Below are 14198 nucleotides of genomic sequence, written 5' to 3' on the forward strand. Positions count from 1 at the left end.
ACATAATTAGCCGACAAAAATTGAATATCCCGTGCCAATTAAAAAAGTCAGAAAAATCAAACAAATATACATTGGAATTTGACCACTTTCATTAACAAATTACTTTTTCTTTAAAGAAAAAAATTAACGAGGCAGTTTCTAGAGAAATGGGCTGTAAATTCAAATACATCTCAGCCCAATTAGTCCGAAGCCGACGGCTAAGCCGACGTTGGTGGGTTGCTACCGGCCTGTTACCAACCTACCGTTCCGCCTGTACCTGCAGAGATCGCGAGAGGGAAAGTTCGGGGTCCGAGTGTCCGAAGAATCCTCCTCCATCCAAATCTCTTCTCGTCTTCCTCGTTCTTCAATTCGAGAAGGTAAATATTTCTTGCTTTTTCCCGTATCTGATTATTAGCGTGATTGATTAGCATGGATTCGTACGTTTGTCTCCGAGAGTTTCTTCATACAAATTTCTCTTCTTATTCAGTATCTGGAGTTTTCTTTTCTCAAGATCACGTTTATCGCTGAAATCTCAAGAAGTCGGTTTGTGATCGCTTTTTATTTTTTACTGCATGGAGTCTGGAGACTCATGAATTTCGTTTGGCGCATTTTTATGGTTGCGTTGATTGGACTGATAATTTGCGTTTTAATATATCAAATTATTTAGCTTAGTGGATGCTTCTGTACGAAGAAAGCTAACTAAGAAGATATTGCACCTGTAGTTACTACTTCATGGAAATGCGTACAGCACTTCAAATTTTCTTAATATATTTAGAAAGTTCCTGAGTTAGCCTGTAATTACTATGTTATGGTGTTTGATATTAATATGATTGTAGTTAGGTAGGCATTAGCAATTAAAAATAAAATAAAATAAAATAAAAATATTATGTCCAAGTCTAGCTGGACACTTGACCATCTCACTATCTCACTACCCAGAAACATTCTTAATTATAAGGAAGTTGTGAAGTTTTGACATTATTGTATATTCTAGCTAATGTTTACAGTGAAATAAAAATGTTGAATAGTTGTTTCCTTCAATGAGAATCTATTTTGGATTTTTTTTCCCACTTTATGCAGTTTGTTTAATGAATCTACAATGTGGCGGTTCGATTTTTGCTACCTTATTCCACTTTTGTACTCTATTTGTTGATGACAAGAGAGGCTTTATAACTAGAAAGTACTACCTTCAGTTCAGATATCTTTCTTGTGTTTTTTTTATCGTTCTCCTTTTATGACCTTCGTAACGTGTTACTATCTTTTTTTGCATCCAGATTTTGAAATAAGCATTGTCTTGACTACTGACATGATTGTTAGGTATACCTTTATCAAGTAGGAACACTGTATCTCTTTGTTGTTAACTATCAAAAGAGTAAAGTCAAACTATAAAATTTCATTTTATCTTCTAGGACATCAACATGTGCTTGGTGACTTACTTCTAAGAAATCATAGGGATGTTGTCTGGCCATGCTATTGGTTTTCATGGAAGAAGTGAATCTGATGAACTTTTATTGGAAGATCCTGTATCCGAGGTCGGTGATGAAGAAGAAACATCTGGAAAGGTGATATATGCAGCCTCCTTTGAGGAGCTTTCTAGAAACCACGTGCAGTATGATACAGTTGTATGGGTCCTAATATCGCTGTTGCTTGTTTTGGCCTGTGGAGTTGGTATTGTTATGCTCTTGTACCTTCCTGTCAGAAGATATGTGCTCCAGAAGGATATTGCTTCACGTAGACTTTATATCACATCGGATGAAATAGTCTACAAGGTACTTGCTGCAAACTATTGTTTTAATTTTTAGATTTTGAAGAAATTTATTTTGATAAATCCTTTTGTTTAAGAGAGTAAGTTTTTTGTGATAGTGGTTTGATTTGGTAATTGTCAAATTGTAGAATGGGAGATTTATTCAAGTTCAATCGAGTCCTTTAAGTACAGGATTATTTGTCTGCTTGAATAAATTTTCAATTTTTTATTGGTCAGTCCTTCAAAAGATATCTTAATTCCTCCATATTAACCATCTTCGTAAGAATCGTAACAATATTTTGTTCTGATGCATTGAGTTTTTTTATGTTGCATCTCAGAGTCACATTCTTGATTCAGTTTATTATTTCATCCCTCTTTCTTGCAACCAATACACAAGGTACTTCTCATGTGTACCTCTTCCCCATTCATGCAAAACTTATAAACTTCATGCATCTCTTCAACTTCCCTTATATCCTTGGAGTCCTCATCTCTCTGAGTTACTGTTGTGATCTTTGTTAAGGAACACACTCCTCCATAAATGACAATACTTGTCTTCAATGAGCATTAGAATCCTCATAGTCAGATCAGACATTGTTGGTTGCCCCTTTAAGCTCACAACCTTGGCACAATGCCTACACCTGTTCTTAGTATTAAAACAATGAACCAAGGAGGTTCTCCCGCCCTCTCCTTGCCATCACTACCTCGGCTGCCTCCAAACTCACCATCTCTCTCCAACCCTTCCTCTTCCAGGGCAGCACTGAAACAATCTCTCCTTCATCTTTCCCTAGAGTTGCTGCCTCCACCATGACTGAGTGTTAGAAACTTATTCTCTGTAGGTCTGAAATGAACTCACAATTGATTCTAATGTGGTCTCTTTTGCAACTTGGCGCTCCACACTTCTCCAGAATTGTCCACATCAGCTCCTCTTCGCCTACACCAAATCTGCGTCTTGTAGCTTCCAATAGAAAGATTTTTTTCCTCGAAGTACCTTTCTCTGTGCCTTTTATTTTCAACCACTTCACATGGATGACTACAAAGCATTGAATCAACTAAATATCCATCAGGAGCTCTCCTCACCTTGCACCAGGTCTACAAATGCCAAAGTAACAACAATGGATAGCCTAAGAGCCCACTCTGTCTTGACAGATTGAAGCCCCTCTCACTCCTCATCTCCTCCATTGATCATGCAACAATCCAAATCCCTTGTTGCCCTAGTAAACGTCGTGCCTTTCAGCAACATGTGGGACTTCAAGGAGGTACGTTCTTTCAACTTGATCCCCTATTAATGGTCATAGGTGACAATGTTAGCAAGAAATCTGCTCCCTGCAATTCTGCTTCCCTGCAAATCTAAGTTGTCCTCCTTACAGATCTACTTGCAAAATAGGCTTTCCTTAGGTATCCCACTCTCTAATTAATTCAGGTCGGCCTCATCTGATTTAGAAAGAGGAAATTATTGAATGATGATATCATTATTGCATCTGATACAAGGATTACCTAGATTTGGTCCAATTATCTTAGCAAATAATAAACTATGATGCCTTCTTGGATTTAGTTTAGAGTTTGATTGGGATTTGGTCCAATACTTATCACAAACAACTCTCTTAGTTATTTAACAAACGCGGCTGATTCTAATACAAATGGATCAAGTTGGAATGAACAGTAGTAACAAGCTGTTATTTCTATAATATATTCAAACCAACTTGAGAAGAAGTGTTAAGTGTCATGATGTTATGGACAATTGTAAAGTGATAAAACTGGAAAGTGTATTACTAATGTCTTTTTATTGATCAATAATTCATATTACGTTGAAGGGAGTTACCTAGTGAGATGAACAATAATTCCCCTTAATTATATCGCATGCTAATCTTATAATATGATGCGAGATTATCCAATATGATACATATTGTACATAACTGATTAATCTACTAACATGATTTCAGATTAATAATAATAACTACATTTAATATCTTCATCACCATCAATATTATCTGTCCAAATTAGAGGTTTTGCTGTCTCACGAACAAACATTATAGCCTCCATCCCTATGTGCTAACTTTGTCATGGTTTAGATTCCTTTAGTTTTGGTGATTACACTCTTATCTTTCTTGGCACTATCGTTTTCATATGCTATGATGGTAGAGCTATAGAGAGCATTTTTGCCTTGTGATGAGTTGCAATGTTCCTTAATCAGGAAGGGGTGACCAAAAGGGGGAAAAGTCAAAGATTCATTCCTTAAGGATTAAAAAGAAACTTAAGGTGCAATTAGTCTTTATTCATTGGGAGGAACAAAATAGAAAACATAAAATGCAACTGGTGTAGCTACAACTTCTTTCTTACTAGATAGAACACCTAAATAGGAGATGCTGACAACCCACCTGGAGGTGAATTTTCCTTGGTAGTGGAAAATGATGTGAATTTGGAATTTAATTTTTTAAGTTTTAGAATTTGTAAAAGTTCATTTTGGCAGATCTTTTTGTTGAAGAGAGTAAATTATTTAAGGTAGTTCTTTGATTTGTTAATTATCCTATTAGAGAATAGAGGATTTATTCCATGTCCATTTGAATTCTTAGGTATAAAATTATTTCTATCCTCTAATTTTGCAATTGCCTAATTTCCTATGTCAGCCATCTTGTTCATAATAATATTCTAAACTTGTTTCTATTTTTCGTTTATTACATTTTCTTCAAAATTGTAGGTCACGAGACCATCTATTTTGCCCTTATTAGGGTTGATCAAGGTTGAACAACGCATTCCTCTTCATGTAGTTATTGGCATTGTTATTGAGCAAGGTGCATTACTGACTATAAAAGTTATTTTACCGTTAGATTTCTTACTGTAATCTGATGTTCACATGTTATTATTTAAGATTGCATTTAAGGAACCTAGTCCATCCTTCATCATGGTGATTTAGTCCATAGTTCAATTTACTCCAAGTGTATGTGATTTCCTTGAAATGTAGGTTCACTTAAGATCACTCTACGTGAATTGGGGCTAGGTCCCTTTCCAAGATTCTCACTTATGTTTTTTTTAATGGATAATATATTAGTTACCATAGTATTTGTATATATTAGTTAATATATCTGTCAATTAGGCTAATTGACAATTAGCCTAATTTTATTTTCTTAAGATAGATTCCTAGTTTGTATAAAAATATGCTCACTCTTCAATAAAGATTATCAATTCTTTTTAGCTCAAATAACATGGTATCAGATCCGCTTTGAAATTAGGGTTCCATCTCTGGCTCTTCTACCTTTCACGTACTTTCATCTCTGTGGTCCTCATTGTCGCCCACGTAGACACACCTCCATCGGTCGGCCACGATCTCCTCGCCAGCACTCTTTCCTTCCCTCCACTATATGCGGACAAAGTTAGTTGTTGCTCGTTGCCGCACTGATCGCTATTGCGCCTCCCCTTCCCCGGCTCACATGCACGGGGCCGCTCGTGTGATGACCCACCGCGACATTGGGTGTCGGATCTCCTCCCACAACGTCGTTGTCTCAGATTCCGACCGTTGAGCAGCCGCCATGTCAGCCCTATCCCCGACAACCGCCGCTGCCGCTCTCTCGATATGCGTCATCAAAATCATCGCCGACTTCACCCAATCTCGGCCACTAGCGATCCTTGCCCTCAGCCTAAACCTGTCGCCTTGCTTCCTCAACGTGAGCAACACCTAAGCGCACGTGGGTTTGTCATTACTTGTTGGTTTGGATCTTCCTTTGGATTCTTTTCTTATTTGACTTCCTTCGGGATAAAATGTTATGGATGAAAATAAGCCTTTTATTGTGACGGATGTAAAATCACGGACTATAAGCTAAATGGTTTGAACTATTTGGATTAGAATAAAAAGCAAAACGTAGTGTGACGATCCAGTGCGAGTCAAAATATAGGGCTATGACACAATCTGTGTGAGATAATGTGGATACATCAACTCTTGATTGAAGTAGGACATAAATTTTTTGTACCAGCAAAACTGTGGTGTGATAACCAAACTGCTCTTCATATTGCATCAAATTCTGTGTTTCATGAGCGAACTAAGCACATTGAAATTGATTGTGAAAAAATTCAACAAATCTTGATTTCTACAGGATATGTGAAGATTGGAGACCAACTAGGGGGCATCTTCATAAAAGATTTAAATGAGGTTTGGGTTGATCATCTTTGTAACAAGTTGGGTATGATTAATATCTATGCTTCAACTTAAGGGGAGTTTTATCTATATATATTAGTTAATATAAGTTTCTTAAGATAGATTCCTAATTTATATATAAATATGCCTCACTCTTCAATAAAGATTATCAATTTTTTTATCTATAACTTTGCTCACTATGGCTCTAGTTTTAGTAGAATGTCACTTGCCTTCCCACATTCAATTTCACCTCATTATCTTCCATGTTTAATTCATCTTCTTCCTCTTGAAAATCCATTGAGGTGGTGTTACCTGATCTATAGTTACCTAAACCTTGGTGGGCCATAGTTAGATTTGCTAGTTGAGTTTATGATTGTTCTTGCATATAATTCTTTTTTATAGGTCTGATCAATTTTGGATTGCACAACTATAAGTAATAAGGATCTTTTTCTTATACAACAAAAGGCAGCCCGATGCACAAAGCTCCCGCCAATGTAGATCCTGTGAGGTCCTATGAAGGGTCTATTATACACCGTCTTTCCTTATAAAGAGACTATTTCTGAGACTCAAACCTGTAACCTCTAGGTCACACTGCAACAACTTTACTATTGTGCCAATGCTCCCCTTCTAATTGTCTTATATCGACTATCACGACAATCTCTCTAGCTCTTTAGAAGAATCATAATATGATTAAATATGCAATTCTTTAGAAAGGAATCGTGAGCATGTAGAGGTGCTGATCACTTATCTCATTTTATCAATGATTTTGGAGGAAATTTATTAAATTGATTATCTCATTATGGATGAACCTAGCATTTTGTGTTATTTGTGCTTTCTGTGTTTTATTCTGCATATTAGGTCCTTGTTTTATACTTTATGTGTCGATCTTTCTATCAAGAACTTGCTTATCTTTTGCGATAAAAAAGAAATCGAGCAGCCTAAACTTATTCTACACAATTGCAACACCCAAAACTAGTAATTTGTGAACAGACTTAGGAGAATCCTAGGAGTAAAATGATGCTTATTCGGCTCAAATTTGAGGCCTATAGAACCATCAAACCTTTTTATCCCAAGTAGCTTGATGACAACTAATTGATCGGAATCATATCTAGTCGACTGGCAATACAAGTTGCCAACTTTTCTAATGGTAGCCATGAAGAAAATGGTAGATGTACTAACGTACCTAAAATGTTTACAATGGTACATTTGAGCTTGCTTTGTCAATTGATACAACCTTTGCAATTCCACTAGTGACCTCTTTCATTGCAACGAGCCTCTTCAGAAGTTAATTCAGTGGCAAAACTCAAAAGAAACTTTGTTTGCTAAGAGGTTAAATGATCATATGACAGGGTTGTGGAATAGAAGTGCCTTTAAGATCATCTTTATAGGTTCGATTAGGGACAAACTATGTGAAGAAATACAATTGTGAAAGAATCATTGTCAGCATGTAGTGTTTTGTTGATGTCTCATATGGATGAGGGTGCCAAGATGGCTTCTCATAGAGGAGGTGCTTGCAAAGGGAAAGAGTTTGTTGTTTTTGTATTCACACAAACATGTCAACACTCACTTAGCCCAAAGGAGGAATTGGTGATAGGTATCGCCATTGTGATAGCATGTTGAGTAATAAGGAAAATTGTTAGTGTTTGATATTCATGTAGTTTTGTTTATTTGTGGTTATTATTTATCAATGTAAATGTATACTTCACACCTTATATAAAATGTCATTTGCAATTAGATCTCTAGTATTCACAACTAGGTTCCGGTGATGAGTTCTCTAGTGGAAATTCGTCAACAAAGAAACTTAGAACTTGCTTGAACAATGCAAGCCCTTTTTCCTCATACCTGGGTGGAGAGGTCTTTCTCAGAACTTGAATGAAGCATAAGATGGAAATTGGAAGCAATGATGATAAGCCCTTTTTCCTCTTCTTTTGATATGATCTTCCTTATTATGTTGGAGCTAAAAGAAATTGTGTACTCTTTCAACCACTAGTTTAACCTAATTAGGTTTTCAATGCTTGATCATTATTATCAAAATCAAAATTCCATGGGATTAACATTGTCAATGAGTCTCCACATTAATGTCCACATGATTGATCATTATAACTCTTTTATCTAGGGCGATTTTACCTTCATCCAATCCATCACCATATTCCTAAGCTCCTTCGCATCCTCATTGCCTCAAACAAGATTGTTGCCTATCATCCTTTGCTTTGCATCTATCACTATGACAAACAACCAGCGGTCTATTAATCTATCAAGTTGCACTCTAGATCTCCACACAGAAAATCTAGGTCCTAACCAAGTGGCCTAGCTTAGATCTAATTTTCTAAAAATAATAATAATAACAAAAGATATTGTTGAAGCAACAATCATTTTGTTTTCTAAAAAACAATATTTGCTTAACAATAAAAATTGATATTAATTGGAAGAAAGGAAGATTTGATCGAATGATGAAAGATCTTAAAGAAAGTTTTTTGAAGTGCCCAGTATCTTCCTTCTGTTTCTCCTCATTGTCTCAAGTCGCTATATTTATCTCACATTCTCCATTTTTGTTGAGTGCATGATTTAAGAGACACTAGTTCTTGTGTATGTCTTTTAACATCTCTCTTCTCTAAATGTTGGTATCTCTTTTGATGGCTTCTCTCTCAAATTAAAATCACCAAAAAACTCAGTCTCCTCTTGACATTTCTCCCTTCTCAAGAAATATAATGGAATCCTAACCCAAGTTCAAAATTTAAAGTTGTGCCAAAGATTTAGTCTTTGACTGGAATGTTACTTTTTTTATACTGTGCCAATATTTTGACGTATCGTGTTGGTGGTAGATTATAGATGAAAGGAGGAAAGAGATGAAGGAGAAAAAGAAGAGAAGGCACCTATACCTAAGTTTGGACTTTATGTTCCCTCCCAAATGGCCAATGATACAGTTTTGACATTATATTGTATGAACACAAGGTCCAAGAATAACAAATATTATTTTATTCATCTTGAGTCTTGACATATGTTGTAATAATCCAAAGGATGTGTTGAGTGTTGGCATGACATGATTGACACAAGAACATATAAGAGATTAGCTGTACCAAGTAGTATCGAGCTACATTAATTTATTGGAATGATGCATTTTGATTGTGCTGCCTGACACAGTATGAGTTATAACCTTAGTTTTATGTGCAAAAGTTCATCTTTGTTGATAACTTTGAAAAGATACACTAGTGACTAGTCTTTGTCTTCTTCCAATATCCTCTCTTTCAAGTATGTGTTGGAACTTTAATTGGTTTTCTTTCTAACATCCACATCCCTCATAGTAATATTGTATTTTACTTTGTTTCTAGTGCTGCAATTCCTTGTCTTACTGATACATTTTAAAACTCTTCACTCTGCAATATTTAACTTGTCATTTTATCCGTGCAAACATCATAATTCAGTAGTATCTTCAATTTGAGGGAGAATTAAGGAAGAAGAGTAGATCAAATGTTTGAAGATCATCATCAACTTTGTCCTTTGAAGATACTTTTTTGAATATTTTTACTCACTTTAACTGTGAGTATTATACTGTCCCTCAATTGCTACTGAACCATTGAATCATCTTTATCCTTGTCAATGCATTTGTCAACTTTTTTTTTTCTTCTGAAAGTTTTTTTCCATTTTGTGTAACAAGCGAGACATATATAGTAGTAGTAGTAGTAGTAATAATAATAATAATATAAACAATTTATTGTATATATATATGTATGCTCCCTCTTGAAGGCGAGTGTTAAGAATTATGGGACTCAATAGTTATATGTGTTATGGGTTTAGTTTGGATACTATGTCTGAGTCCTATAGATATATGCATCACTTATGAAAAATAATTTGCGATTCTTTTCCTTGTAGTCATTTTTTCCTTACCCTCTTTCTTTTCCTAGTTGTGAATGCTTGTGGGAAATAGGGAAGTTATTTTGTGAGAGATATCCCCAATATTAAATTTTTTTGTTCCATTGATCTTTGACATTATAGGTTCTGCATGAAGATATTAATTGCATGTCTAGCTTTTCTTGTATGGAATTGGGTGTTAGATGGTGTTTTATATTCCACAAATTGGGTGTTAAATGGTATTTCACTAGCTAATGATTTATGAAATTGTTGAGATTGCTAACGTAATGAATTAGCAAGTAAAGGCACATACAATGAATCTTTTCTCCTCTGCACTTCTTCACAGTACTCTAAGTAACTTGTCATTCTTTATAAACTTTTATGCTGTGTATGCATGTAAAACTATATGGGCAAGTTCCAAAGTTGCTTTCAAAAGGGAAAGAAAGTGCTGAAAGTATCAGTTGACAAAAGTTTCTTAATGCTTCCAGGTTGCTTGCAATCTATTTATGGAGTACATACTTTTAGGATTGAATGTATAACTCATGGAAAAGCTGCACCTGTGGGCGAACTGCAGTTTCAAGGTGTTTCCAACCCAAGACTACTAAGAAAGGTATTTTGCCTGACTCTACAAGATTATACAGAAGTGAAAATTGATGATGTGTGAAACTACTGTCAAGATAACAATAAACATCATTTATTTTCTTGAAAATTGGATGAAGATGCACATCATTTATTTTTTTCTCTATTTAATTCAGGTTAAATTAGCAATTGTTCCAGCATAGTCCTATGCCTAAAAGCTTCTAATAGTACCTTTGGAGCACTCCTTTTTTATGCATGTATAAAGATTTCTAGTTCTGTTGTCGCAAAATAAAGGATATATTCCCTTTGAGAAAAAAAGAGGAAAATTTATGTCTTTTAGATTTCTTTGAGAGACGCATGAACATGATTTATAGTGAGGATATTAAATAAGATAGGCTCTCTTGTTGCTAGTGCTGAAGCAGAATTGTTTCTTTTCTTCAAATTCAATTATTTTACAAATTTTATGTGTTGGTGAGGATGATCTAATTTTGGTAACATGTTTTCTTGGTTTGAGGTTATGAATAATTGGAAAATCAGTGTTGCAGTGAATGCTTGATTTTCGGGTTAGAGAAATATGCTGTCCAAATGATCATAGGTTTGCATTTACTGCATGGATAAGGGAATTCAATGAATTATAGGTGGTGCGAATTCTTTACTGCAAATGCCCCTTGCTACTGTGCATTTGCATTAGAATAAGATCTTATAAAAACAAGATATTTTCATGCTAATATTATCTTACATAGTTACATTGCACTGCATGTCCTACTTGTGAGACAGAATTGGATGAGTTGAAGTCTTGCTGCAGTAAGTGATGGCATAATGTTCATGGACATAGTCAAATATTCATAATTTTGTCTGTCACATTGCCCTCGAAAATTTGTATGGTTGATAGTCATGTGACATGGTGATTGCACGAAAGCTTGTAGAAAATGTTCAAACACAAATGGCCATTCAGAATTATATTTTTTATTTGTCCATAACCTGATTTTTTCTTTCATTTTGAGCAGCATATTTCTAGCTTATGGTGGATTCAATAATCAGGTGATGCAACACTAAAATTGAACCCTAAAATCACATAAAAAACTAAAATGAATTTGATGAAGCACTAAGATAATTATCTCACACAGAAAAAAAAGAACCTCACACAGAGATAAAAAGAGAACTTATCCTTTTCAGTTGTAACCATACTGTTTTTATTTAGTGCTGGAGAACTTTATCATGTGAGACTTGATGACACTCTGGTTGTTATATTCTCTTTCTGAAGGCTGTTGTAGTTGCATAGCTATCATATATGTTGTTGAAAATTGAATCCCAACTTGCAGATTTGGTTGGCTTCTTAAAGTGCCATATTATAGTATTATCCTATATGGGTCTGAGCAAGAAGGATTTTTTCTTATGTAACTTCTCTTACTAAGCAGAAACCCTGCAATTATGGTTGTTTCATCTCATATTCTTAGCTAGTCAATTCTGTTCCAGTATATTATACTTTTGATTTGATGCATATTTTTTTTGGGTGTGTGTGAAATGGATAATTGCTCAGTCATGTTTCAATCAAATTTTGTAGAACAACAATTAGCTTACCCGTCCACCTTGCCTTTTGTCTTTTTGCAATATCCTGTTACTCTGGTAATATTGTAATCTCTGTTATGGGTTTCGTCTTCTGTATGCCCTAGGTTATTATTCTAGAAGCAACAAAGAGGATTCAGGAAGTTGGTAATTGGAAGCTTACATCATTTTCTGGGGATGTATTGCCAACACTGACTATGAGATCATTGACTGATGTTTCAAATTCAAACAGATGGAGATCTCCAAGCATGAAGGTTTGTTTTCTATAATATCTAGTTGACACATTTGCTAATCTAAAATATTGTGACTTCTCTTCTGTAATTTGCTTTTCCCATGTATGATAGCATTTTTGCTTAATGCCTAACCTTCATCAGGTCTGAAAACCGCCTTAACTTCAGACCTGACTTTAGTTGTGTTAATGCGATTTAGTTTACATCAGGTCTGAAGTTATGGAGCAGATCTTTATTACCCATTTTCATTTAATTCTAGGTAGGGGCTCTATAACAGTTTGGTTTCTGAAAAAAAAGAAGGGAAACGTTTTAGAAGGATTAATCTTAAATCCAAAATTTATGGTATGCCCTAATATTTTTTGTCGGAGTTAGAAAAATTGCATTAATGAAACATTAATATTATACAACTCTGGCGTTCATTTTTGTTGTCATAAGCAAATACTTATAATAAGATTGCATTTTAATAAATTCAGACTCTGGAAATCAACCGAAAAATATTGCAGGTCAAGGCTTCACCAAGACATGCATTTTCTGAGGCTAGGGGTGTTGTGTCCGGTGATCTGTTGCTGCATAAAATTGAAGAAGTCAAGGAATCTGTGCAAGTAAATGATTTAAATGTCATCTCAACTTTTATCTTAATTAATCATCCACTACTTACCGTACCTTTTCTTCTGCAGAAACTGGGATCTATGCTTGTGCAATCCAATGCTTAAGGTAGCTGAGAATTTATCTTCTAGTACCTACATGAGAAGTTGTCTTTCAATGCCTACATTGTAGATGTCTCAGATCCATATTAATTGTATTTTTTGAAACATCTTTTGACATGAACATTAAATTTACACGCAGTGTCAACTTGCCAAATTTCTGTTTCGCACTTGGATTCTAAGATAAAAATTTGATTCTGAAAAGGTCCTAATTTATTTTTCATATATGATAGGTAATCTATTGTATAAAGTGCTGATATAAGTCTTTTGTTGTACTCGGCTAGGCAGGCCGACCTATTGGGCATAACTTGGGCACAACTAGGTCTGAAATTAGATGATGGGTCATTCTCCCCATGACTTGGTCTGGGCTGGTCATAATTGACACACTACCTTTGGTCAAGCTCATGCTCACTATTGTATGTCGAGGTGACTTCTTTTTTGGAGGATGTGTGCGCTTGGTTTTGCATCCAACCTTTTGGCTAGATTAGGTTGTCATGTGCCTTCTACGAAAGACTAAAACTCATGCAATTATACGTCAGCATATATACCTTGTTTTAGGTAAAGATTAAATCCTATCTCGTCGTTTTGATCTTGCTATTTTTTGTTGTTGCTAGGTGTCCGTCTTGCGCCAACTAATCCTAGGGTGTATAGTCTGGCTTTGGGAAGCGCGAGTGATTTCGAAGTTGACAGTCACTCACACGAGAAGTTCGATCATGGGTGTATACCCGCAGCCTAACATAGCATGACGTTCACAAGTCTAGCTAATCTATGTTCCTATAGAATTTTCATGTTTATGCTTACTCTACCCTTAAAATAACATTTTAAAACTTTAAATCCTAGTCTTTAATGCTAAAATATTTCAGAAACATTTAATAATTCTTATTTCAACATTTTATATTTATTATTATTACTTTTAAATTCTCAAGTTATTATTATTATTATTTAAATCCAATAGATAATCTCCTGATGGGCACAATATAATACGGGAACAGGCACATATTCTGTACAGTTTGATTGATTAAGTTAAGTCCTTAGTCGTTTCGGTGAAGTTGATATGTTTTTCTGGCACGTTTCCATTTTAGTAGCACGCACGAATACGAAACTAAAACAATCCTTTACTGCCGCACGATATACAAAGTTGGGTATCAGCATTGCAATAATAGGGGAATTTTCATTAACAAGTTGCATAACATGATAATAATGCAACAACGATTCTTTGGGCAAAAATTAAATATGGAAAAAATTGTCATGGTCAGTGCATCCTAAAGACAGAACAGACCTACCAAATTTTCATGAAACCACAATTCAACCATCAAATAATAAAAAACCAAAAGAAAAAGAAAAACGAATTAGCAAAATGGACACTATTGTAGTAGTTGAACGTCTACTTTATCAATCCAATCGCATTAATTATTAAACAACCC

The 14198-nt window shown here is 35.0% G+C and overlaps 1 protein-coding gene across 4 annotated transcripts; it reads left to right on the top strand.

Annotated features, from left to right (window-relative positions):
• The first annotated feature begins 201 nt into the window (after positions 1–201).
• LOC121998275 lies at positions 202–13610 on the top strand. 4 transcript variants are annotated; one of them, XM_042553121.1, is made up of 8 exons: positions 204–356; positions 1386–1745; positions 4416–4509; positions 10184–10305; positions 11948–12094; positions 12574–12672; positions 12748–12784; positions 13389–13610. In XM_042553121.1, exons 2-7 carry the CDS (start codon positions 1431–1433, stop codon positions 12781–12783), a joined length of 813 nt encoding a protein of 270 aa, XP_042409055.1. In that variant the 5' UTR covers positions 204–356; positions 1386–1430; the 3' UTR covers position 12784; positions 13389–13610. The 4 variants fall into 4 exon arrangements, with proteins under 4 accessions (XP_042409054.1, XP_042409055.1, XP_042409052.1 ...); XM_042553119.1 differs by lacking the exon at positions 13389–13610 and adding an exon at positions 1251–1293 and having other exon boundaries at positions 220–356; positions 12748–12978; XM_042553120.1 differs by lacking the exon at positions 13389–13610 and having other exon boundaries at positions 202–356; positions 1429–1745; positions 12748–12978.
• Positions 13611–14198: the final 588 nt, after the last annotated feature.

The sequence above is a fragment of the Zingiber officinale genome, chromosome 6A, assembly GCF_018446385.1.
Source record: "Zingiber officinale cultivar Zhangliang chromosome 6A, Zo_v1.1, whole genome shotgun sequence".
Lineage (NCBI taxonomy): Eukaryota > Viridiplantae > Streptophyta > Magnoliopsida > Zingiberales > Zingiberaceae > Zingiber > Zingiber officinale.

Coding starts and splice junctions, on each gene's coding strand:
- LOC121998275 (XM_042553120.1), top strand. CDS start 1,431: ATGTTGTCTGGCCATGCTATTGGTTTTCATGGAAGAAGTGAATCTGAT. Junction 1,746..4,415: donor CGGATGAAATAGTCTACAAG/GTACTTGCTGCA, acceptor TCAAAATTGTAG/GTCACGAGACCATCTATTTT. Junction 10,306..11,947: donor ACCCAAGACTACTAAGAAAG/GTATTTTGCCTG, acceptor TGTATGCCCTAG/GTTATTATTCTAGAAGCAAC.